This window comes from Lipotes vexillifer, unplaced genomic scaffold, assembly GCF_000442215.2.
Source record: "Lipotes vexillifer unplaced genomic scaffold, Lipotes_vexillifer_v1.1 scaffold811, whole genome shotgun sequence".
Classification (NCBI taxonomy): domain Eukaryota; kingdom Metazoa; phylum Chordata; class Mammalia; order Artiodactyla; family Lipotidae; genus Lipotes; species Lipotes vexillifer.
Genome location: NW_006775554.1, coordinates 1,080,353 through 1,103,797, shown reverse-complemented (window position 1 = coordinate 1,103,797; position 23,445 = coordinate 1,080,353). Strand labels below are relative to the sequence as shown.

Below are 23,445 nucleotides of genomic sequence, written 5' to 3'. Positions count from 1 at the left end.
GAAGGCTGTTTTCTTTCCTCAGTGAATATTTGGGTGCTTCTCATGTGCTGTGCCGTCTGCACTGAGGATTCGGCCGGAAATGATAATCCCAGCTGGTTTAGCCTGCTTGTGCCAGCCCTCCGGAGGGGCACTGCCACGAATGTGGCCTCTGAACCAGCCCCGCTGGGCTGCCAGGGCCGTGTCTCTCTAGGTCTGTCATCCAGGGATTCCCACATTCTGTCCCCACATCTTTGGAACCAGTTTGGCTGGCCCCGAAAGAGCATCAGCTGCGAATCCGCACCAAGAAAAATATTTTGGTTTCTCATGTGGTGGATCACAGAGTGTCTGGCAGGGCTCGAGCCTGGCTCCTGCCTTGGAGTGGGAGCTGGTAACCTGGAAGGTGAAAAGAGCTGCTATGAAGTGGAAACCTCTTTGCAGTGACCTCTGTGCCAGTGTGGGTGAGAGCCACTAGGACAGGCTTGGTCTTGATTCCCAGCTTTGCCACCTTCCAGCTGTGTGACCTTGGGAAAGTCATTAGCCTCTCCGAGCCTCATTTCCTAATCCGAAAACCAGGGGTCATAATGGTACTGAACTCATAGGGTTATTTGAAGAGCCACTGAGACACAGTGGGGGCAACAGCATGTAGCAAGTGCACGATAGCTGCTAATTTCGTAGTCCTCTAGCGTCTGTAACCTACCTTCCCTTTGGGGGTAGAGGAGGGAATTACAGAATGCCATTTTTCTGGGCAATTTTGGCCCTGCTAGACTAATTTTTCACCCCTAAATGGCTCTAATGGGACCCCAGAGTAGGAATAGGACAGCCCGTATCTCCTCTAGATCCGGAGGGGAGAGGAATGCCTGTCTGCCTGACTCAGAGCCTGCTTTTGGAGATGGGGCCATCATCCATCTTCACCCCGGCCCTCAGTACTCCCCAAGAGAGGGATGGCAACTGATACCCATGTCAGCCTGGTCCCCGTCTCCCATCTACAAGCAGCTTTGGGGGCCAGAAGCTCCTTCCCGCTCCGCTTCACCATGTCTCTGAGCAAAACTTCTCACAGGAGTCTGTAAGGGGCTGCCCGCTCTAGATACACCCCAGGATGGCCAGGCAGCATCTCCCATCCTCAGTCACAGTGGTAGGTTCACAATGAGCATGTGGCCCAGGCTGATCCAAATGAGCCTTACTGTCGAGGCTTTTGCTGGGACACTGTGAAGGAAAAGCTTTCTTCCTGCTGTGGTTGCTGAGCTGAGGGAATGGAGTCTGGGACTGTGGAGGGAAGAGTAGCATATGGAGAGAAACTGTGTGAGAGGGATATCGACACAGAAGAAAATACAGCCTGTAGCTGAACCCCTGGATACAGCCGTGCTTGAAATCCCTGGACTTTAATTATAAGAACCAATGAATTCCCCTTTTAGCTCAAGTTCAAATTAACTTGTGACCAAAGGGCTGGCAAATGGAGTTAGGTAATAATAATCATTGCTCTGCCTGCCCCAGAGCCTCAGATGAGATAATAAATATGAAAGCCCTGGGCTTCTCTGAGGAACTGGTATTCTTATGACCAGGAGTCTCGCCTATGTCACTTACAAGAATAGCAATCTAGTATAGCACCTTACTTTACCTCTCCAAGCGTCAGTTTATTTACTTGTAAAATGGCATGATCATATTTCTCAGTGGTTATGAGAATTCAGTGAAATAAGACTTACTTATAAACTACTTGGCCTGGTGCCTGGCATGTCTTAAGTGTTTGATACAGTATAGCCATTGTTTAAAAACAAAAAATAATAGTGAGTGTGGTGACAACAACTACCATTGCTATTGATAAAAGTCCTAGTCATAGTAGTAAGTGTGGTAATTACCAAGAATTGAGACTCCAGCGTACAGACGCGCCTGGCCCTGAGCTCGGAAACCCGGCTTCCCCAAGGCCTGCCCCACTCAGTCCCTAGCAATGCTGCCTTTGGCTGGAGTGGCATCAGCCTGTGACACCTCCTTCCTCCACAGGTGCTATCGTGGGCACTTAATGGGAGGACAGCTTGTTTGCCTTTCAGGCCAAGGACCCAGGTGTTCTAGACCAGCAGGGCTGGGATGCCCTGGTCCCAGGGTCTGAAGCGAGAGCTCCTTCACCACCAGGGCCAGCAGGTGACAGCAGGGCCCTGCAGTGGTCAACTGTCTGCAGCTGCCAGACCACATTCTTCTTTGATAACAGCTCCCTGATCTCTTTCTGGGAAGCCATTAGGGTTGCCATATTTAGCAATTAAAAATACAGGAAGCTCAGTTAAATTTGAATTTCAGAAAAACAGTGACTGATTTATTAATATGCCCCCAATATTACATGGATGTACGTCTACTAAAAAATTAATTTGCTGTTTATCTAAAGTTCCAGTTTACCTTGGTGGCCTATATTTTATCCAGCACCCCTAGGAGCCATGTCCCCACCACCCTCAGACCATGTGATTCTGCTGGGGGCCAACTGGCCTCAGGTATGGGCAGGGTCTGACCAATCCCAGCAGCCTGCCAGTTGGGCACACTGATGATTGGCTCAGCCACAGGCATGTGACCCACTCAGTGACCAATGAGAGTCTGCCTGGGAACTTGCTGTGACAACTGGGAAAGAGGTCTCTCTCCTAGCTGAGTTTGGAGTCGCAGATGGCCCTTTGCTGCTGTAAAGTAAGGACAGCCGCCTGGGAAGGCAGAGAGAACAGACATCACTTGAGCTGCTGGAGATGCTTTTGCTTAAGCCAGTTTTGAGTATTTCTCCCATCTTACCTCTCTTTCTCTCTCTCTTGATCCTTGCAACCCAAAGAAATAAGTTGGATGACACTGAAAAAGGCATAAAGCCACTGTTTAAGGGACAACTTGAAAGAAACTTTAAAAATCACCAGCTTGGACCTTTCTTTGGCCAGGCCTCTGCTCTCAAGTTGTTATGGACGCCTTTCCATCCCCAGAGATGCATCAGGGCACTCTGGCTGCCCAGTCAGACAAAGAACAAAGCTAGACTCTGTGTTTTCTACTTTTATTTTCCAGAACAAAACATGTGCCACCTGGCAGGGCCTCTGATGCCTGCTGTCCACCAAAGCTGCCCTCACTAAACCCATTCACAAGGTCACAAGCGTGCTGCCTGTTCATCTCTGGGGCAGACAGTGACCGGCCCTGGGAGGGAAGTGGCCTGCCTCCAGGGGAGGATGCTCCAGGTCTTGGAGCCTGGCTGGGGGCGTCCCAGGCCAAGGATTGGGTCAGGTTGGAGGGTGCGGGCAGGAACACAATTCCCACATCCGTACCAGCACCGTTACTCCACAGAGCCCTCGGCCTGGGACTGGCCAGGAGCTGCTGGCTCTCTATAGCGGGACCTGGACTCTGGCCTTGGCCACCTCCCGTCCCGGGCCTGTGGAGAGGGCATCGTAAAATGCGGCCTTGGGCGACGGTCTCCACTGCTCAGGTCCGAATTCCTGGGCTGCCCGGGATGGGCGGGGTCTAGATGGCATCGCCCTCGTTGTCAGACTCAATGACGTCCAGTGGCCGCAGACGCAAGGAGTCGTAGTTGGGGGGTGGGGTGCCTGGGATGGGCGGGGTCTGCTCATGGGGGTGGGGCCCAGCATCGGGGCCGTGTGTGGCCCTGTCAGGCTGGAAGCCAAAGTTGGTGTGGGCCTCCACCAGCTCCGCCACGGTGGGCGGCGGGCCATTGTAGCGGGCCTCGGCCCGCCTCCGCCGCAGGCTCTTGGCGAGGGCCACCAGCTTGATGATGGTGATCCACACGAAGTCGATGATGATCTCCGCGAACTCGATGAGGCACAGCACCGAGCCCCCCATCCAGAAGCCAAACTGTCCTCCCAGATTTGAGAGCAGCCAGACGATCTGTGGGGAGCAGGGGACTGAGGGCCCGGCTGGGGAAGGGGGGCTGGTCGGGCCACAGATTCCTGCCTCAAGCCCAGCCTCACGGGTTCCTGTCAGGTGGGTTGTTGGCCAGGAAGGAGGAAAGGGTGACCGTCTCAGCGCAGGGAAGTAATCTGACACTGCTTAAGGGACCGTCCTCATTCCTCTGTTGGGCTCAGGGCGCTCCCCACCCTCCGGGTACCAGGTGGAGGGACTGCAGGCGGGGCCGAGGTGCCAGGAGCCCCCAGACTCACGTTATTTGCTGCTGACTCCTCAATGGTGCGATAGTTGTATTCTTGGAAGTAGATGTTGAGCTTGATAATTCCCTTCCTGCAGGAGGCAGCAAAGGGAGCTGGTGCCCTCTCCCCAAGACACACCCACACACACACACACACACACACACACACACACACACACACACACACACACTCACACACACACACACACACACACACACACACGAAAGGCAGCAAGGCCCCCTCAGCCCTCCTCTGGCTCGAGCTTCTCACCTGCCACTCCCAGGAGTGGTGAGGTCCAAACAAGAGCCAGGAAGGGCCCCTCTAGGCCTTGGGGCCACAAAAGGCAGCACTGCCCAGCACCCATCCTGTGTGCCCCTTTCTGAACCAGCCCTCCAGAGGACCCTGGGGCCCGAGACATTCCTGAGGATCAGCTCCGGGCTCCCCTCTCCCACTCCCAGCCCATGGACAGTAGGCTTAACATAGAGTCCTAAGCCTTGGCTTTCTGTCAGGGGATCTGAGATGGTCCTCAGAAAGGCGATGCTCTCTCACACCTCCAGGCTTCTGCCGGGACATTGCTGCCTCTTCTTATTTGTCTGAACATTTACTACTACTCCTTGGGGGATCAGCTCAAGTGTCATCTCCCTATACAGACCTCCCTTATCTCTCAGGAAGGAGCCTCCTTCCCTGCTGGGATCCCACAGGAAGGGTCCTGGGCAGACTCCCATCATCATAAGCCCTGTTCGCATACCTCTGTCCTCTAGACTCGAACTTCCTGATAGACTTTCTTGTGCTCAGTGCATGTTTGTGTTGAATGGATGGAAAGATGGTTGAATGGATGGAGAGTGGGTGGGTGGATGGATGAGTGGAAGAATGGAAGGATGGACAATGGAGGGGTGGATGGATGGATGGATGTGTGAGTGGAGAGATGGGTGGGTAGAAGACTGGAAGGATGGATGATGGATAGATGGGTGGATGGGTGGATGGGTACAAGGATGAAAGGACCGGAGGGGTGGATGGCTGGATGGCCAGGTGACAAATGGAAGAACAGGCTCTCCTTTAGGAAGCGGTAGGCTCTGAGCCCCCCTGGCTGGCCTCTCTCAGCGCTCCTCCTCTAGGCTTGCTTCTGAATCTGATCAGTGTGAGAAGGCGTCTGAGTAGCGGCTCTATGCCCAAGCCCCTCCCCTGAGGCTCTGGTTCCTCCTCTCTTCTGCCTTCCCTGGCCCGTCCAGACTCTGAGCTCACCTGTTCAAGGTGATATTGGGGCTCTGGTCCCGCTCCTCAGACAACACATGGAAAATCCAGTCCTGGAACCCAAAAAGGCAGCTGAAAACAACGGTGCCTTGCAGCATCCCCTCCCAGTCATGGGCCCTGCTACCTGTGGAGGCAGACCATAGCCCTGTATCTTCTTGAAGCCCCGACCATGTGTTGGCCCAGGGAGAAAGGGGAGGGTGACAGCGCACGCCATGGCTGCTGTTCTGGGGAGAATGCACTCGGGTCTCTAGGCTCTCCCCCACAGGCCCGGCCTCCCTGTGCCAGCTCTTTCCCACCTCTGAGCCTTGCACCTGCTGTTCCCTCTGCCCGGATCCTCCCCAGACCTGCCCAGCCTGGCTCAGCCCCATCCTCCAGTTTTAACTCAAATGTCACCTTTTTAGGGAGGTCTTCCCTGACTACCCTAAGGCCTTTTCCCCCAGTTACCCTCTCATCATCTGGTCTACCCTACACAGCCATTTGAAATGATCTTATTTCTGTATATTGTCTGTCTCTCCAGGTAAAAAGTATGCTCCGTAAGGGCAAAGGACTGTGTGTCTCGCTTACTGCCGTTTCCCCAGCACAGTGCTTGGGGGACATGGGTGGAAGTAAGCGGGGAGGGAGGGGAAGGAGGGGGGGGGAACCCCCCTCTGTAAAGTTCCAAACAGCCTGCAGACCTCTGCCCAGACCTGCCTCCCGCCCGAAGATGGGCAGCCAGGAGCTTGGCCGCGCCCCTGACTCACCTCAGAGGCCTCAGAAGGCCAGACGGCCATGGAGATGGTCATCTTGTACTGCGTGTCACTGGAAGAGAGAAGGCAGCCTGTCACTGTCCCCACCGCCCCACCATCCACAGCCAGCCCCGCCGCCCACGCGAGCCTCTGGGCAGGACTCACTTGCAGGACTCCTTACAGACATCGATGCAGGTCTCCCTCTGCGCCAGGCTCATGCGCAGGGCCGAGTAGCAATAGGCTGAGCGGTAGGGGGTGGGGAGAGAGACTCTGAGCGGGGTTTTGTGCTTTGAGCCTCTGGCTGCCCTCTGCCCTCCTGGCCCTGGGCCACCTAAGGCCTGTGGTTAGGGTGAGTGGGGGGAGTTATCTCAATCCGGACCCCCCTGGTCATGGAGAATCACCTACATCCACCCCCAACCTGTCCCGTCGCCAGCCATTTCACCCCAGCCTGGCCTGGGGGATCCTCTCCCCAGACATCCCAGCCCCAGCTCAGCAGCATCAGAGCAGCTTTCCCTCCACCTGTCACCTGATGCTGGCCGGTGGGCCGGGGTGATGGGGTCATGTGGGAAGGGATGGGTGGCTGGAAGGGGTAAAGTTTTCCCCTCTTGTCCACACATTTTGTTAGTTTTAAGAGGTGGTAGGGGGCTTCCCTGGTGGTCCAGTGGTAAAGAATCCACCTTCCAATGCAGGGGATGCGGGTTCGATTGCTGGTCAGGGAACTAAGATCCTACCTGCCACAGGGCAACTAAGCCCGCGGGCCACAGCTACTGAGCCCGTGCGCCTCAACTAGAGAGCCCGTGTGCCGCAAACTACAGAGCCCATGTGTTCTGAAGCCCACGTGCCACAACTAGAGAAGAGAAAACCCGCATGCCACAGCTAGAGAGAAGCCTGTGCGACGCAACAAAGAGCCCGTGCCCTTCAATGAAAGATCCCACACGCCTCAGTGAAGATCCCGTGTGCCGCAACTAAGACCCGACCCGATGCAGCCAAAAAGTAAAATAAATAAATAAAAGGTTAAAAGAAAAAGAGGTGGTGGGATGCTCTTTGCTGCTGACAACATCCATCAGTGTTTGGACTCCAAGCCTGGATCCCAGCTCAGTGTGAGCCCAGCAGGGGCTCCTCCGCCTGTGGCTTCGGGTCTCAAGGACAAATTCTCTCCCGAACATACATGTTTCAAGCGTACACTTAATGGAGTCGAAGAGTAAGGGGAGCGGCAAGAGGGGCTGTGGTCTGAGAGGACGGGGACGGAGGGCGTGGAGCTCCGACCTCCCTTGTGGTCAGGGCCTTCGGGGGCAGTGGCCCAGCTGGTGGGTGGCCGGTCCCCCGGGGCTTCCCACTCACCCCAGTCTGGGAATTCCTGGTTGTTGCAATATTTCTCTCCGCGGGGCAGCGGGTACAGGTAGTGGCCACAGCTGCAGTTATGGATCATGTGGTCTTGGAAGCAAGAGCGAATACAGGCCTGGGGGTGGAGGAGGTACAGAGAGAATGCAGACTTGATGGTGATGTCCCCGTCCCAGCCCCGGAGAGCTTGCTGCCCAGGCCACGGGGGCTGGGGGGGGGGCGGGGGGAGGGGCCCCTCCCGCTCAGAAGCGGTGGCCGAGCCTCCTCCAAGTTGGGGCGTGGCAGTCCTCCCCTGTCCCTGGCCCCCATAGAGGGACTCGGGCCAGACGCTGGCTCTCTGAGGATGGCCCCTGCCACCTTTCAGAGTTGGGGCCCCACGGATGACATGGGGAGGGGTGGCTTGTTCCAACGCTAAGGCTGACTCTGAGGGACTTCCCTGGTGGTCCAGTGGTTAGGACTCTGCGCTTCCACTGCAGGGGGCACGGGTTTGATCCCTGGTCAGCGAACTAAGATCTGCATGTGGCCAAAAAAAAAAAAAAAAAAGCTAACTCTTAGATAGCTCTTGTCACAAGGCTGCCAGCAGGTTTCTGAGCCCTTATGTGGAAGGACCCAGAAGGGAAGACAGGGAGGCTTGCCCTGTGCTCCTTCTTCCTGGAGAGAAACACTCAGGAAGGCGAGAAGTGTGCTGTGAGTGCTCAGAGTGGATGGAAGAGGAAGTGACCTTCTACAGAATGTCCCCTGGTTGGGGATGGGGGAGGGGGAGAGTGGACTCAGCCCTCCCCTCCCCCCGCCCCGGCCCCGGGCTGGATGAGATGAATCTACTCATACTGGGTTTTCAGGTCATTCCACTCAGAGACGAGTTATGTGTCCCGGGGCCAGCCCTTAGCCTCCGAGCCTCAGTTTACTCCTGTCGCTCCCTTCGGCTCAGGCGGGGAGGTAGGCTTGCCAAGGGGCGCTCAGCGAATGGAAGCAGCCACTCCTCACGTCTCTTGCTGCCCAGTTTCCCAAGTGCTTCCCTGCTTCCACCCTGGCCAAGGAGCCCACAGCTTCTTTTCCGCTCTCCTGCCTGCTGCTTCCCAGGCTAACGCATCCTCTCCTGTCCTCTCTGGCAAACCTGTGGGCTCCCTGCGGGAGGAAGCGGCCGGGGGGAGGTGGCAGATGAAATGGCACAGCCGGGAGGAGCGGGTCTGGGGCGAGGTCAGGGGCAGTGGGGTCAGAAGGGAGCCCTGACTTGGCCAAGTGTCTCACACTCGCCCAGACCTCACTGTCTCACCTGGAAGGAGGGAGTCCTCTCCAGGGCCCAGCTGAGGCTGGGCTAGGGCAGGGCCTGGGCGGCCGAGCACCGGACCAGGGCCTGGGGCTTTGCCAAGGTCTCCGGCCAGAGTGGTGACTGCACTGGACGAAGCAAGAACTGAGGTTTTTCTGGAATAAGGCCTCCAGGGCTGGGGCCTGATGCCTCTGGCCTCCTGCTCCGTGCTCCCCACCTCCCTGTGCTGTCTTGTCTGTCCATCTGTCCCTCCAGAGGCTTGGAAGGTTCCCTGAGCTCTCCATCGCAGGCAGAAGCCCCTCTAGACAGGAGGGTCAGAGTGTGGGGTGCCTGGGGTCAGCTGGATGGAGTGGGCGGGCAGGCGGGCATGGGGGAGAGTGGAGTCCCCTAAGGCAAATGGGAAGACCACATCTTGCTTGGGGCACTCAGACACAGAGCCAGGCACTGCTCTGCCATGGCCCTTGTTATGCCTCAGCTTCCTTACCCACCAAGACAGACTGGGCTGGGAGAAAAAGTGTCAGCAAGTGGTCACTTTTGCAAAGACTCAGTGTGTCCTCTCCACTGGGGCCAGGTCTGAGGCCAGGCCTCCTGGGCTGACCTTGGAGATCAGCATAAGGGGGAAGCCCCCAGCTGCAGCAAGGGGGATTGAGGCCAGATACAAAGAGGGACTTCTCAGGTACATCAATGAGGCATTTGGACTGGGGTCTGTAAACCCCAATTTCTTCATTCCTAATAATAGTATCTACATCTTAGGGTTGTTGTGAGGGTTAAATGATTTAATGTATATATGTGAAGCACGTGGAACAGTGCCTGCCTAGCACACAATAAGCCTGCTGTTATTAGTATATTAATACTTATAATAAATGGCATATATAATAAATGCTATTAATAGCATAATACGTTAACAATAATTAGTAATTATTGTTAGTATATTATTGCCTCGTAGGGGTACTGAAAGGATTAGATGATGATGTAATTCATGTAAACCCTTAACATACACAAGGCTTCTTCTTGGGAGACCCCAGAGCGAGACCCCAAGGGCACACCTACAAAGCAGGGTGGAGAAGCGGCCAGCCCTGGGCCCTGGTGGGAACCAGGATAGGGCACCCTGTGGTCCCAAAGATCCAGCAGAGTCAGCCTTGCCGGGATTAGCTTTCCCAGAGACCTCAGGCCTCAGGCTAGGTAGACGTGGATGGGGCCCCAGGGTCATGAGGCTGCACCATCTTCCCACCTGGATGGAGTAGGTCGTGTTGTAGTCGCTGTAGAGGTTTCGGATGGGGACGTCGGAGCCGTTCACGGTGCACTGGCTGTAAGGCTCGCCCTTGCGCTCCAGCTTGTCCTGTGTGAGAGGTTGTTTGTGGGGGGCCCCTGGTCACCCCTAGGAAGCCCCTCTGTCCCTCCCTCCCATCTAGCATGCAGGTCTAGGGGATGCTGAAGAGGGGATAGAGGGCCGATGTCCCAGCAGGCGCCAGGGCTTGGGGGGCACTCATCTTCCCCCAGAGCGTGGCCGCCCGGTGGGGTTCCAGCCAGAAGGCGAGGCAGGAGTGGATGGTGAGGAGATCCAGGGCTTGGGGAGGCCCGGATCTCTGGCTCTCAGGCTCTGGGAGGTGGGGTGCCCTTGGGCTGCAGCCATACCACCAGCACCCCGATGGAAGTCTCCATCCCCGACATGGCGAAGATGCCCTCTTCTTTGATGAAGGGGTACGACATCTGCTCATGAAGCATCAGCCGGGCGCCGGCCGTGGACGTGAGGAAGGGCACGTAGTCTTCCTGGCCCACGTCCAGGATCAACTTCAGGCCTGAGGGGAAGATGGGGCCGAGGGCTGCCTGAGCTCGCTCCCCAAGGCTGAAGGGACACCCACCACCCACTGGTCCAAGTCCCCTCCAGCCAAGGGTCTGTGCAGGAAGCTGGCTCCACTTTACGAAAATCCAGACTTCCTGCCTTCTCTAAGGCCCCCATTCGAGTCCAAGCCACCATGGTCTCTCCTCTCTGGGCTCCCTTTGCCCCGTATACCACCCGCCATGATCTCTCTTCCACAGGGCAGGCTGACCTAGGGCCACAGCACAGGTCCTACCTCCAATCACACAGGTCCTCATTGTTTCCACTCACTTCCCTTTGCTGCCGTGCTGCTTCCTGCTGCTGGGACTTCGTAACGCTCTCCCTTCTCTCTGGAATGCCGTCTCCAGCCTCACCTTTCACCTAGAAACTCTTGCTCTTCCTTCAGATCTCAGCCCAAGTGTCACTTCCTTCAGAAGCCTTCCCTGACTACCTAGACTGGGTCTCAGGATCTCTGCGATATGCTCTCCTAGCCCTGGAACTTTCCTTCCAAGTACCTCTCTCACTCTTGAGATTCTTCTTTTATTATGTGTCTTCCTTCCCCACTCCACTGTTCCCTTCTTGAAGGTAGAGACCAGACCCATTATTTTATGCACCATGGGACCAGGCTAGGTGGTTAGGACAAGAAGGCTAGCATTTATTGAGCACTTGCTACATGCTGAGTGCTGGGCTAAGGGCTTTATTTACATGATCCCACTGGTGCTTTCAAGGGGTATATGAGTTAGGTACAATTATTGTCCCCATTTTACAGATGAGGAAACTGAGGCTCATAGAGGAGAAGGGATGTTGTCATAGGTCACTCTGAGGAAGTGGAGGGTTGCTGAGCTTCTCAACAGGCAGCCAGGCTCCTTGATCTTAATCATCTTCTCCTATAGACTGAGTTGACCAGCACCTCTGTGATACCCAATGTCTTCAGGGGCACAGGGGTGGTGAAGGGTGGGCAGCCCACCCACGCCCCTATTGACCAGCAGCCCTGACAGTTGCTGAATGACACCTGCCCTTTGATGGCTGGGGAGGGCAGAACCTGAGCGGGGAGGAAGGATTTGCTCCCCAAGGCCTGGTGCACATGCTGAGTCCTCCAGCCTTTCTCCCAAAATGAGCAGCCTCTGCCATCAACCACTTCCTCTTCCTCCCTTCTGTTTACTAGTTCACCTGCTCTCTGTCTCTCAAGAACTGCACAGAAACAAGGCTGAGAGTAAGGGCTCGGCCCCAGGGTAACTATGTGAGCGTGTGGGCAAATTATTTACAACTTCTCAGAATATCTTCATTTATCAAGCATTTGCTACTTGCCAGGCTTAGAGACAAGGCTGCTTGCTCTGCGCTCAGAGGTCTACCTGCCTTAGGCCAGGATGATTCGATGAGTTCTATACTATATATATGCTCTGCTCTGTTCGGTATGGGGAAACAAGGGCTTCGAGAAGTTAAGTCTCAGCTCAGCATCACCCGGGGATAAATGGTGGAGCTGGGATTCCACCCGGTCACAGAAGCCTGTGCTCTCGACCACTAAGCTTACTGCTACCTCGCTTTCCTCATCAGCAAAATGGGCACACCAGTCGCTACCCCAGGGATTTATGAGCGTTGGGTGGGGGGACGGCTGAGAAGGCACCTGGCCTAGCCCCCGTGCACACAGTAGAGGCTGCCCCTCCGTGTGCCGGCCTCCATCTAACCTCGGTCCTGCCCCTCAATGGCCGATGGTAATTTGGTCTTTCAGCCCGACAAGATAGGATTTAAATCCTCATGGCCCTGGCTCCAGGACAAACCAAGACATACCAAAATCATCTCCGGGGTTGGCTGAAGGGAGGGCCTTCTCCTTCATGCCCCAGTTGAAGATGTAACAGTTGCCATAATCAGGGTTGAAGATGGGTGTGAAGTTCCTGAAAGAAACACCATCAGCTAGAGAGCAGGGCCCACCCCACCCCAGCTGATGCCTCCCCTGCCCAGGGCTCATGGCAGAGGGGAGCTGGTAGATTACTGCTCAGAGAGGCTTAGGAAGGGAGAGGTGAGCAACAGGTCATTCTGTCCCTTTACCTGCACCCATGTACCCACTAGAGAGGAGATTCCTGGACTCCCTTGGGAAAGAAGGGTGAGGAAGGGTGGAACTAGGCTCTCTGGCTTAGCCATGAGTGATGAAAAAGAAGCTTGTTTGATGTTTTCATCTGTCTCATCTACACGGTCTTATAAGTCACGTGGTCATTTAAACGGTGGCCCCCCAAAAGAGATGTCCACGTCCTAACCCCAGGGACCTGGGAGTGTGATCTTATTTGGAGAAGGGGTCTTTGCGGACATAATTCAGGATCTTGAGATGAGATCAGCCTCTTTTATCCACATGGGCCCTAAACCCAACCACGAGTGTCCTTGAAGAGACAGAATAGTAGACACAGATACAGAGGAGAAAGCCATGTGAAGACGGAGGTAGAGATTGGAGTTACACAGACAGAAGTCAAGGAACACCTGGGCCCACCAGACGCTAGAAGAGGCAAGAAAGGATTCTCCCCTGTAGCCTCTGGAGAGAGCCTGGTCCTGCTGACACTGTGACTGCCCACTACTAGCCTCCTCTGTGAAAGAATAAATTTCCGTGGTTTTAAACCACCCAGTTTGTGGTCATTTGTTACAGCGGCCACAGGAAACTAATACAGATCCTAAGAGTGAGAGGGCGGCTCCAGGCAGTGTTTGCTGCAAGGAGCTGGCAGAATGCAGACAGGTGGGCTTGTCGGGGAACCTCGGGAGCTCAGGTAAAGAGGAAAGTAGACGGAGATGGAGGGCTGTGAATCAGGAGAGGGTGCAAGCAGAGGCCAGGAAAGAGAGAACTTCACAACGAGGTGTGAAGAGCCCCATCTAGGATCCTATCTTATGTCATGAGAATGTTTCCTAAGGAAATAATTCAGCAACAACACAAAATGTTTGCATAAAGATGCTCACGGTAGAAGCAACAGTATAATGTAGTTTCAGATAATTTGGTTAATTATTTTTTGATGTGGAACTTTTCAAACATAAAAAGTTGAGAGAATGAAGCCCACCACCAGCTTCAACAATCCCCTATGGGACTTCCCTGGTGGCGCAGTGGTTAAGAATCCACCTGTCAATGCAGGGGACACGGGTTTGAGCCCTGGTCTGGGAAGAGCCCACAAGCCGCAGAGCAACTAAGCGCGTGCGCCACAACTACTGAGCCTGCACTCTATGAGACACGAGCCACAACTACTGAGCCCACGTGCCACAACTACTGAAGCCCGTGCACCTCGAGCCTGTGCTCCACAACAAGAGAAGCTGCCGCGATGAGAAGCCAGCTCGCCCCAACTAGAGAGAGCCCACACGCAGCAATGAAGACCCAACACAGCCAAAAATAAAAATAAATACATTAAAAAAAAAAAAAACACCACAAAATCCCCTACGGCCAGTCATGTTTCATCTCTACCTGCCCCCACTCTCCCTCCCATATTATTTTGAAGAAAATCTCAGACATCATAGTTTTATTTGTTAACATTTCTATGTGTATCTCTACAAGAACTCTTAAAAAACCATGCTAAACGTAACTAACAAAAATTCCTTAATATTATTAAACATTCAATTTACATTGTCTCACAGAGGTCAATTCTGGTTTTACAATTGATTTGTTTAAACTGGGATCCAAATGACATTGACATGTGATTGGTTGATATGCCTTTTAAATCTCTTAATCTATGGCTCCCTTCATCTGACTTTTTTTTTTTTGTCCTTGTAAAATAGCTGTTAAGAGTTCTGGTTTCATCCAGCTAATAACTGAAGAGGGAGTGATACAATTAGAGGGTCATCATTTTGCACCCCCGATTTTGGGGATTTGGGGCAATGTGCACCAGTAGTGACCAATGCTGCATGTCCTGATGCAAGAGCACAGGCTGTCCAGGAAGTGGCCTTGCCAATAAACAAAACAACAGCAAAACCCAGCCTTGAACAAGATCGAGCATCTGTCTCTACCATTTATAGCAAATACTGGAGACAGAGGAACAAATTCAAAGACACTACAAAAAGTCAACATGCAAAATCCAGACTCCAGTTTCTTCAGCAAAGAAATTGTGAGAGAGGGTAAGGGAGGTAACCTATAGATTAAAATAAACTACAAAGACTTGGTTACAATCACAACCTGTGGCCTTTAATTGGATCCTGATTCAAACAAGTAAACAAAAAAGTATGACACTGACGAGTGTGAACACGACTGGATAGTTGATGGTATTGAGGTGTCACTGTACATCTCTTTTTCAGGTAGGATAATGGTATTGTGCTTCTGTTAAAAAAAAGTCTTTCTCTTTTAAGATACATTCTGAACACTATATAGATGAAAGAATATGATGTCTGGGATTTGCTTTAAAAACAGCACAGGACAGGATGTGAATCACGCTTGTTGGATCTGGGTGGGTAGGTCCATGTGAGTTCATCACACACTGTTCTATCTATGTGTATGTTCTCAAGTCTTCATAGGAAATAGCATTTAAAATGTCCTTGTAGGGGGCTTCCCTGGTGGCGCAGTGGTTGAGAGTCCGCCTGCCGATGCAGGGGACACGGGTTCGTGCCCCGGTCCAGGAAGATCCCACATGCCGCGGAGCAGCTGGGCCCATGAGCCGTGGCCACTGAGCCTGCGCGTCCGGAGCCTGTGCTCCGCAGCGGGAGAGGCCACAACAGTGAGAGGCCCGCGTACCACAAAAAAAAAAATAATAAAAATAAAATAAAATAAAATGTCCTTGGATGTTTTTATACTGTTTTTGTTATTTTATTAAAAAACAGGAAGGAATGGGGCTCAGTGCATCAAATACTGCAGAAATATCACCTGAAATGCAGTACTTTCTAAGCTTTCTGTTCCACAACTTTTACTGAGCGACTTTCAGGGGCCAGGCCCGTGCTGAAGATTTCTAATTCTCAAAATAACCCCATGAGGTCAGCTGCTCTTTGTCTCTGTGTTCAGATTAGGAAACCATTTCCTCTATCTTGTCTCACCGTCTGTGCCAGCAGAATGAGGTGGGTCCAGGGCAGGCAGTGAAATCCAATCTGGGAGCTGACCCTGCCTGACACATGTGAGCTGCCTCCTCAGCCTCTGAGCTTTGGTGTCCTCCATGGTGAAAGGGAAATCAGGAAGAAAGTGCATTTCTTCACCCAACATTTATTGAGGCGCGCACTGCGTTGGGGACACTGAGGCTGGCAAGACAGCCCTACCCTCGAAGCTCACAGCGTGGGGGACACCACGGAGCAGCGTCATGGCAATCCTCTCCTTCCAAAGTGCGTCTCTGGCCTAGCTGCCTCCCTCCACCTCCAAGGCTCCCAGCCTGGTCCAGGCCACCGGCATCTCCTGCCCCAGTTCCTGCTGGAGCCTCTGCCTCCGGTCCTGCTCCCTCAGTCTTCCTCCTGCACAGTGGTCAGGGCGAGTGTTCAAGTTGTGAATCAGCCCACGGCACGCCCCTGTTAGAACCTTCCAGAAGCTCCTTGCTGCTCACAGAATAAAATGCAAACGCCCTACTGGGCTTTCTCCCCGCCTTGTTCATTATACTCCAGAGACACTCCAAGATGTTTCCAAATTCAAGGCCCGCTGCTCCTTGGGCCCAGGATATTCTCTGAGCAGCAGATATTCTCTGAGCAGCAATTTCATCCGCTCGGAGCCGTCCCCTGACCTCCCTACGCAAAGTCACTTCCCAGTTACTTGACCATTTCCACCTGCTTATTCCCCTGCGGGCGTGTGTCAGAAGCTGAACTCATCTTCTTTAACTGCTGGCTTATCAGCTGCCTCTTGCTTTAGACCATAATCCCAGGGAGGGCAGCTGTCTGTTTGCAGGGAGAAAGAAGTTAAAGGCTAATAGCTCAGCCCTGGGAGCCAAGCCTGCCTGAATTTGAATTCTGGCTCTGCCGCTTACTAGCTGGTGAGCTTGGGGCAAGTTACTTCACCTCTCCGCGTCTTGTTTCTCCACCTGTAACAATGGGGTAACAACAGCGCCCACCCAAAGGGACTGGCGTGAGGGTTGGAAGCCAAGCACACTGAAATACTGAACAAATTCACCCCCCATCCTCAGAGCCTGGCACTCGGTAGACACTCAGTAAATATTTGTTGGATAAACTATAATATGTGGTAAGAGTATCAACAGAGATAAGCCTGGAAGAGTGGGCGTCGGGGTAGGGAGTAGGTCAGGGAAGGTTTCGTGGAGGAGGTGAGGCCTGAGCTGAGACTTCAGGGGTGAGTCAGAGGTAGCCGAGCCTGGTGGGTGGGGAGGAGAAAGGGCAGCCCAGGCAGGGGGCATGACACACGTGAAGTCCCAGAGGGAAGAAACAGCTTTGGGCAGACACTACAGAGTCTCTGTCCTGTGTGGGATCAGGGCTGTGGCCACAGGGAAGGAATGGAGCAGGGCAAGCCGGCTGCAGCCAGGCCCTGCTCTGGAAGGAGAGGCCCCACCCCAGGGGTGTGGGGATGCGGTGTGCCCAAGGAGCTGTCCTGGACATCTACAGCTCAGGAGCGGGAGGTGGCTCCGGGCACGGCCAGATCCCCTCCTGTCCTGGGCTGCACTCTCAGTCTTGCCAACTATTTGCTTGTTGATAATGTTCTTTACCTGGAGAGGCTGCTCCCAGCACTGGCTACCTCCAGCCCCAGAGCTAGGCGTTTCCCTCCAAAAACCTTCCCTGGAACAAAGGCTAGGCGTATAGACAGAGACCAGCAAGCCTCCAGAAAAGACTGGGAAACAGAGCATCCTAGCAGGAAGCAATATAACAACAGTGGTACTGTGTAGTAGGGTTTGGGGAAGGGCAGAAACTAGCTGGCCAATCCCTGAAGCAATAATAACAACAACAACAACACTTATAGATGCCTAGATCTTGGTTTCTAAATACCATTCTCCAATAAAAGGACTGGAGCTCCTCAGAGAAATGGCTGATTCCAGGACTGGGGCATCTTGTTGTGCCAGAAAGTAAGGAAGTACTTAAAAAATAAATAAAGGGATGAGAACATGTCAAAGAGACACAGGAGGCAACTGAAGGAGCTCTCAGTGGCCAAAGATGGAAAGTTTTGAGTAAGAAAATAAATAGTGTGGTATTGGATTACCACCCAAATATACATGAGTCCATATTGGTATAAATGAAGAGACTGAAAAAATAAACAAATGGAGAAGACATAAATCTTCCTTACAGAAGAATTCCAAATAGCACATGTTCCCCTCTCCAGGAGAAGTGGAGTTTAGTCCCTCTACCCCTGCCGTCACCTCCACCCCCCCAGAGTACAGGCTGAACTTAGAGACGTGCTTCCACGACACAGAGCACAGGCGGGGAAAAGTGGTTACGTTAGAGTGGAGAAGCCCAGCACGCAGCACCTGAACTGAGGGAGGAAGGCCAACATCGCGGGTGGTGTCGAGTGCCTAACATGTACCCCACACACGATGTGATGAGAAGCCCCTCACCTCTGTGGTCTTCTTCCCCCAAACCCATCTTATCTGTGTAACTCCAAATCAAATGCTTTCTATAAAACACCCACCCAGCACTCGGAAACTGTCACAATCATCCAGAACAAGGAAGTCTGAGAAAGTGTCACAGCCAGAATGGACAGAGGAGACGTGACAACCGACAGCAACCGACAGGGGTCTCTTGGATGGAATCTTGAACAGGAAAAGGTCACCAGGAAAAACTGACAAAATCCGAATAAAGTGTTAGGTTTATTTAATAATGATGTGCCCGTGTCGGTTTCTTAGTTTTGATAAATTACTATGGTGATGTAAGATGTTACCAAGAGGGGAAACTGGGTGAGGAGTACAAGGGAACTCTGTACTCTCTCTGAAACTTTTCTATAAATCTAAAGCTATTCCACAATAAAAAGTTTATCTTTAAAGTGCTCATATAATTCTTAACACATGCTTGGCACTGTTCTAAGCATTTTTTTTTTCTTGTCTCCTCTACTTTTTTTTTTTTTTTTAACATCTTTATTGGAGTATAATTGCTTCACATAAGCACTTTATCTGTTAACTCATTTAATCCCCATGATAGCCCTATGAGGTCATTTCACTATCCCCATTTTCCAGATGAGAAAATTGAGGCACAGAGAGGCTAAGTAGCGTGCCCAACAACACACAGAGCTGGCATTCAAATCTGGGTGCTTTGGTGTCAGGGTCCAAACGTGGCTCACATGTTCCTAAAACTGCAGCTGCGTCTTGAGCATTTGCCACATACGAGCAGGAGAGGAAGGAGTCCAGAACAGAGTGAGGAAGCCGTTGTGCCTGGAGCGCGGCACTGTGAGGGCAGAGAGAGGCACGTGTCCTCAGCACTGAGTCTGAGGCTGATTCAGGAAGGTGGGTAACCAGCTGGCTGTGGCAGTGAGCAGAAGCGTAGACATGGGTGGACTGGGGTTTCTGTGCCAAGTGTCTGGGTCACACCCTCCACTCAGACTGCCGAGTGCTGAAGAAACAGGCTTGGGAGGGGTGGGTGGGGAGGAAAGATGATCTTGATTTCTGATGAGGTGGGGAAGTGACACAGGGTGGGCCTGGCCCAGACTGCCACCTCTGACACTCACCAGCTGTGTGACCTCAGAGATGTTGCTTAACCTCTCTGGGCAGTGGTTGCATCATATAAAACGAGGGCTTGTTGCCAGGGTCAAACTGATTTTATACATGTAAAGTGTTAAGAATAGTGCTTGGCACATCAGAAGGGCACAGTAAGCGTTAGCATCATTATCGAAGAATGAGTTCCTTGTCAAATGTGGGTTTAACGAGAATAACACTGAGTCTTCACTACCGTCAGCCTGTCATGCATATTAACTCATTGAATATTCAAAATAACCCTGTAGAGTAGGCACTGTTATTATCTGTTTTACGGAGGAGGAAATTGGAGGCATATAAAGGTTAAGAAATTTGGGACTTCTTCCCTGGTGGCGCAGTGGTTAAGAATCCACCTGCCAATGCAGGGGACACGGGTTCAATCCCCGGTCCGGGAAGATCCCACACACCATGGAGCCACTAAGCCCATGTGCCACAGCTACTGAGCCTGTGCTCTAGAGCCCGCGAGCCATAACTACTGAGCCTGTGTGCCACAAGTACTGAAGCCCGCACGCCTGGAGCCTGTGCTCCGCAACAAGAGAAGCCACCGCAATGAGAAGCCCACGCACCGCAACGAAGAGTAGCCCCCGCTCACCGCAACTAGAGAAAGCCCGCGTGTAGCAACGAGGTCCCAACGCAGCCAAAAATAAATAAATTCTAAAAAAAAAGGTTAAGAAATTTGTTCAAGGCCACACAGCTTGTAAGACAGAGCAAGGATCTGAACCCAATAGTCTAACTGCAGAGTCCAGCCTTGAGCCACCCCTTCACTAGACTTACTCCCCAGCCCTAGCTATGCCACGAAAGTTGTGTGGCCAATACCGGGTGTTGCCTGCCCATCAGCCATCTTCTCTTTGGGGGACCACCCTCAGTCCATGTGACCCAAATGTGACTCGTTTTGGAGGGTGCCATCTTGGGAACAAGCAGGTCATCCCCAGGCTGCCTCTGGCCCTGGATCAGGCCTGGAAACAGCTGGCTCAGTTTAGGGGCCGTGCTGTGCACAGAATGCACACCTTCGAGCACTGGGATCCTGCTCAATGGGAGATGCTCACGCTTCAGGCACCAGGGACCTGACAGCAGATCCCAGTGGATCCTAGTTGAACCCACTGTCCCAACTCACTTGCACTTCAGGACATATTCTGACTGCGCAGATGGGCCATATATTTGCAATTACAGTATTACATCTCTCTCTTTTAGCTGAGAGGGTAAAAGATGAACTTGTGGGCACAGCACTAGTCCATTGCGTACCAACAACCTTCAGGCAGGGCTGCCAGGAATCGTTGGGCAGGTGTGCTCTGAACCAAGTGCCCTGGCCCAGAGAGAGGGTTGGAATCCAGTCTGTAACCAACCAGCCAGGATGTGTGCCATCAGCAGGGAGCCATCACGTAGCTCTTCCACCTGTAGGACCGGCCTTTTCTGATTCTCACAATGGACCAAATGTGCAGCACTGCCTTCTCAGTGGGCCTGGATTCCGTGACACAGCCTACGAAATGCCTGCCTTTTGAGTGCCTGTGCGTTTTGGGGGACAGAGGGTCCACAGCTGTCAGCAGATTCTCAACAGAGGTCCCTGAAGGTGTACGATTTGACTGAGTTGGTCTGAGGCCACAATCCCTGGGAGGGTGAAACTGTCACTCATCCAAAGCGGCAGGACTCAGCAAAACGCCCCATTCTCCAGAGGCCTTAAGTGTGGGAATTTGAAGCCCCAGGCCAGGAAGACACCAGCACCTCTGGAAAACAAGACTGGCTGAAGCCCGGGGCGGGACCCAGGTGGTGTGGTCCCCCTCACCCAGAGGCCTGGCCAGGAAGCCAGGAGGGGGCGCTGGGGCTTCAGCAGCTCTGCCTGTACCCAGCCCCTTCCTTCCCCCGTGACCCGCCAGCTGACCTGCAGCCCCTCTGACGGCTGCCCCAATTCGGGGACAGAGCTTGGCTCTCAGGCCCAGGGTCTGGATGGTCAGAAGCTGGGGAGGGGAAGGAGGGGGAGATCTGTGGGCTATTTGTAAGAGGACACAGGCTTTTAGGGTTGACCCTGCCCTCATTCTGCCATCTTTTCAACATTGGGGGTTGTTTGGGAAAAAGGTGTTTACAGCGAAGACTTCCAGGGCCCTAAGTGCTGACAGGAGCCGCTTCATTTACTTTTTTTTTTCCTAAAAAAAAATTTTTTTGGAAGTTATCTGCATAATGTACTTTTGTCACTATGAATTCCTTTCATATTTTTTAAACATTTTATTGGAGTATAATTGCTTTACAATGGTGTGTTAGTTTCTGCTTTAAAGTGAATCAGCTATACGTTTACATATGTTCCCATATCTCTTCACCCTTGCGTCTCCCTCCCTCCCACCCTCCCTATCCCACCCCTCCAGGCGGTCACAATGCACCGAGCTGATCTCCCTGTGCCATGCGGCTGGTTCCCACGAGCTATCTACCTTACGTTTGTTAGTGTATATATGTCCATGCCGCTCTCTCACTTTGTCACAGCTTAAAGACACAGACCTACTAGAGAATGGACTTGAGAATATGGGGAGGGGGAAGGGTAAAATTTTTTTTTGTTTTTTGGTCACACAGCATGTGGGATCTTAGTTCCCTGACCAGGGATCGAACGCCGCACCCCCTGCCATGGAAGCGCGGAGTCTCAACCACTGGACTGCCAGGGAAGTCCCCCCCTTCATTTACTCTTCACAGGAACTCTAGGAAGTGGCTATGGTTATTGTTCCTGTCTTAGGATGAGAAAACCGAGGGCAGTAGATGCTTGGGTACCTGCACAGATCCCCAGCTGTGGGGTATTGGAGGCTAACAGCTCACAGCCGCCCCTTCTCCCGCCACCTTGCCTGGGAAATTAGGAGACCCCAGCCCATCCTCCTGGGGGTGGCACAGAGCCAGTGAGTAACTGATGGGGGCATGTACAAGGGGCTGCTCCCACGCCCCTGCCCCCGACCTCCACTTAAGGGAGGTCAGCTCTGTGGTGCGGTTTACGCTCCCCGTGGATCAGGTCAGGCTAGACGTCACCTGTGGCCACAGCCTCCCTTAGCTCAGTCCTCTTTCCTGCAGACTTTTCCTAAAGCGATTCCCTCAGTACGTGATGCGGCCTTCAGCACATCCCTGTCTCAGGCTCTGTCTCCAGAAAACCAAAGACACCTGGGCACAGACAACTGTGGTGCAGGCTGAGTGACCAAGCAGGGGTGTGGGCCGGGATGTGGACCCTGGCTGCAGGGGGCCTGGCGGCTCTTACCTGTAGGTGCAGGGCTCTGCCCCGAAGAGGCAGGCCAGGATCAGCTGCTCGGCGGGGTAGCCCATGGCCACCAGCTCCTTGTTTGGAACCTGTGCGAAGATGTTGGTGGCCTGCAGGGTGTACCACTCCGTCACGGCCTGGGTGGCGCTGCTGAAGTTCCGGAAATTGCACGTGGTCCCATTGTGGCTGCACTGCGGGGGGCAAGAGGGGTTCCTGTGGGCAGGGGCTGCTGCCAGGCCTCTGCCCCGAGGGCCAGGGCGGCGAGGGTGCTGCCAGCTGCCCTTCCTCAGGGGGCGCCTGGGTGCGGGGGCTGCCCATGGCTGGGCCGGGGGTAGTGTGTTTGCACTCATGGTCACAAGGCTCAGGCTGTCCCCTCACACACAGCTCTGCAGTCACAAGGACTCACACGCAGCACCAGCCACCCCCATATAACATAGCCTCAGGCATAAGGGAACACACACACACACACACACGTATACACAGACAGACCCCGTTTTCTGATACCTGCAGTCACATGATGTCCCGGGGTCACAACTCCACACACACGTCCATGTACCTTGATTTACGCAAGTGGCACCACATTCATGCTCATGTGGGCACATCTACAGCACACACTCGGACCCTCCACTCCCCTGGCTCCTTTCCCAGCCCCCTCCCCAGACATCCAGAGGCAGCTCCCTGGAGGCTGTGTGGACCATGAAGGACCCAAGACTCCAGGTCTGCCCACCCCTCAGCTGGGAGAAGGACCCGGGCTTGTCAGCTTGAGCCCACAGAGGGGCGCAGGCCCCTCCACCATGGAGCCCAGGTCCCCGGGAGACACAGGACAGACTAGGCCCTGACACTCCAGCCTTGGCCACTCTGCCTCTATTGGTCCTCCTGGTGGGAACCCAGGAGGCCTGAGGGAGAAGCTTCTCCTTAGTTCTGAGACAGCCCTCTCCAGGCCGGCATGGGGTGCTGTCCTCAGGCCAGTTCCCGGAGGTCCTCATCTCACCTCAGGGAGATGATACTACTTAAGAGTCACTCTTGGGACTTCCCTGGTGGCGCAGTGGTTAAGAATCCGCCTGCCAATGCAGGGGACACGAGTTTGAGCCCCGGTCCGGGAAGATCCCACATGCCGCGGAGCAACTAAGCCCGTGAGCCATAACTACTGAGCCTGCATGTCTGGAGCCTGTGCTCCGCAACGGGAGAGGCCCT

At 53.5% G+C, this 23,445-nt stretch overlaps 1 protein-coding gene across 1 annotated transcript in view; it reads right to left on the bottom strand.

The window, feature by feature from the left end:
- Positions 1-3,444: 3,444 nt before the first annotated feature.
- Positions 3,445-23,445, bottom strand: part of SCNN1B (sodium channel epithelial 1 subunit beta) — a 31,217-nt gene continuing 11,216 nt past the window's right edge. Inside the window, exons 3-12 of the mRNA XM_007449980.1 lie at positions 22,252-22,442; positions 12,274-12,377; positions 10,302-10,465; positions 9,898-10,005; positions 7,400-7,517; positions 6,224-6,299; positions 6,074-6,131; positions 5,325-5,386; positions 4,098-4,173; positions 3,445-3,825 (exon numbers count right to left, since the gene is read on the bottom strand). Coding sequence (XP_007450042.1) covers positions 3,445-3,825; positions 4,098-4,173; positions 5,325-5,386; positions 6,074-6,131; positions 6,224-6,299; positions 7,400-7,517; positions 9,898-10,005; positions 10,302-10,465; positions 12,274-12,377; positions 22,252-22,442 — 1,338 coding nt within the window. The remainder of the gene's footprint in view (positions 3,826-4,097; positions 4,174-5,324; positions 5,387-6,073; positions 6,132-6,223; positions 6,300-7,399; positions 7,518-9,897; positions 10,006-10,301; positions 10,466-12,273; positions 12,378-22,251; positions 22,443-23,445) is intronic.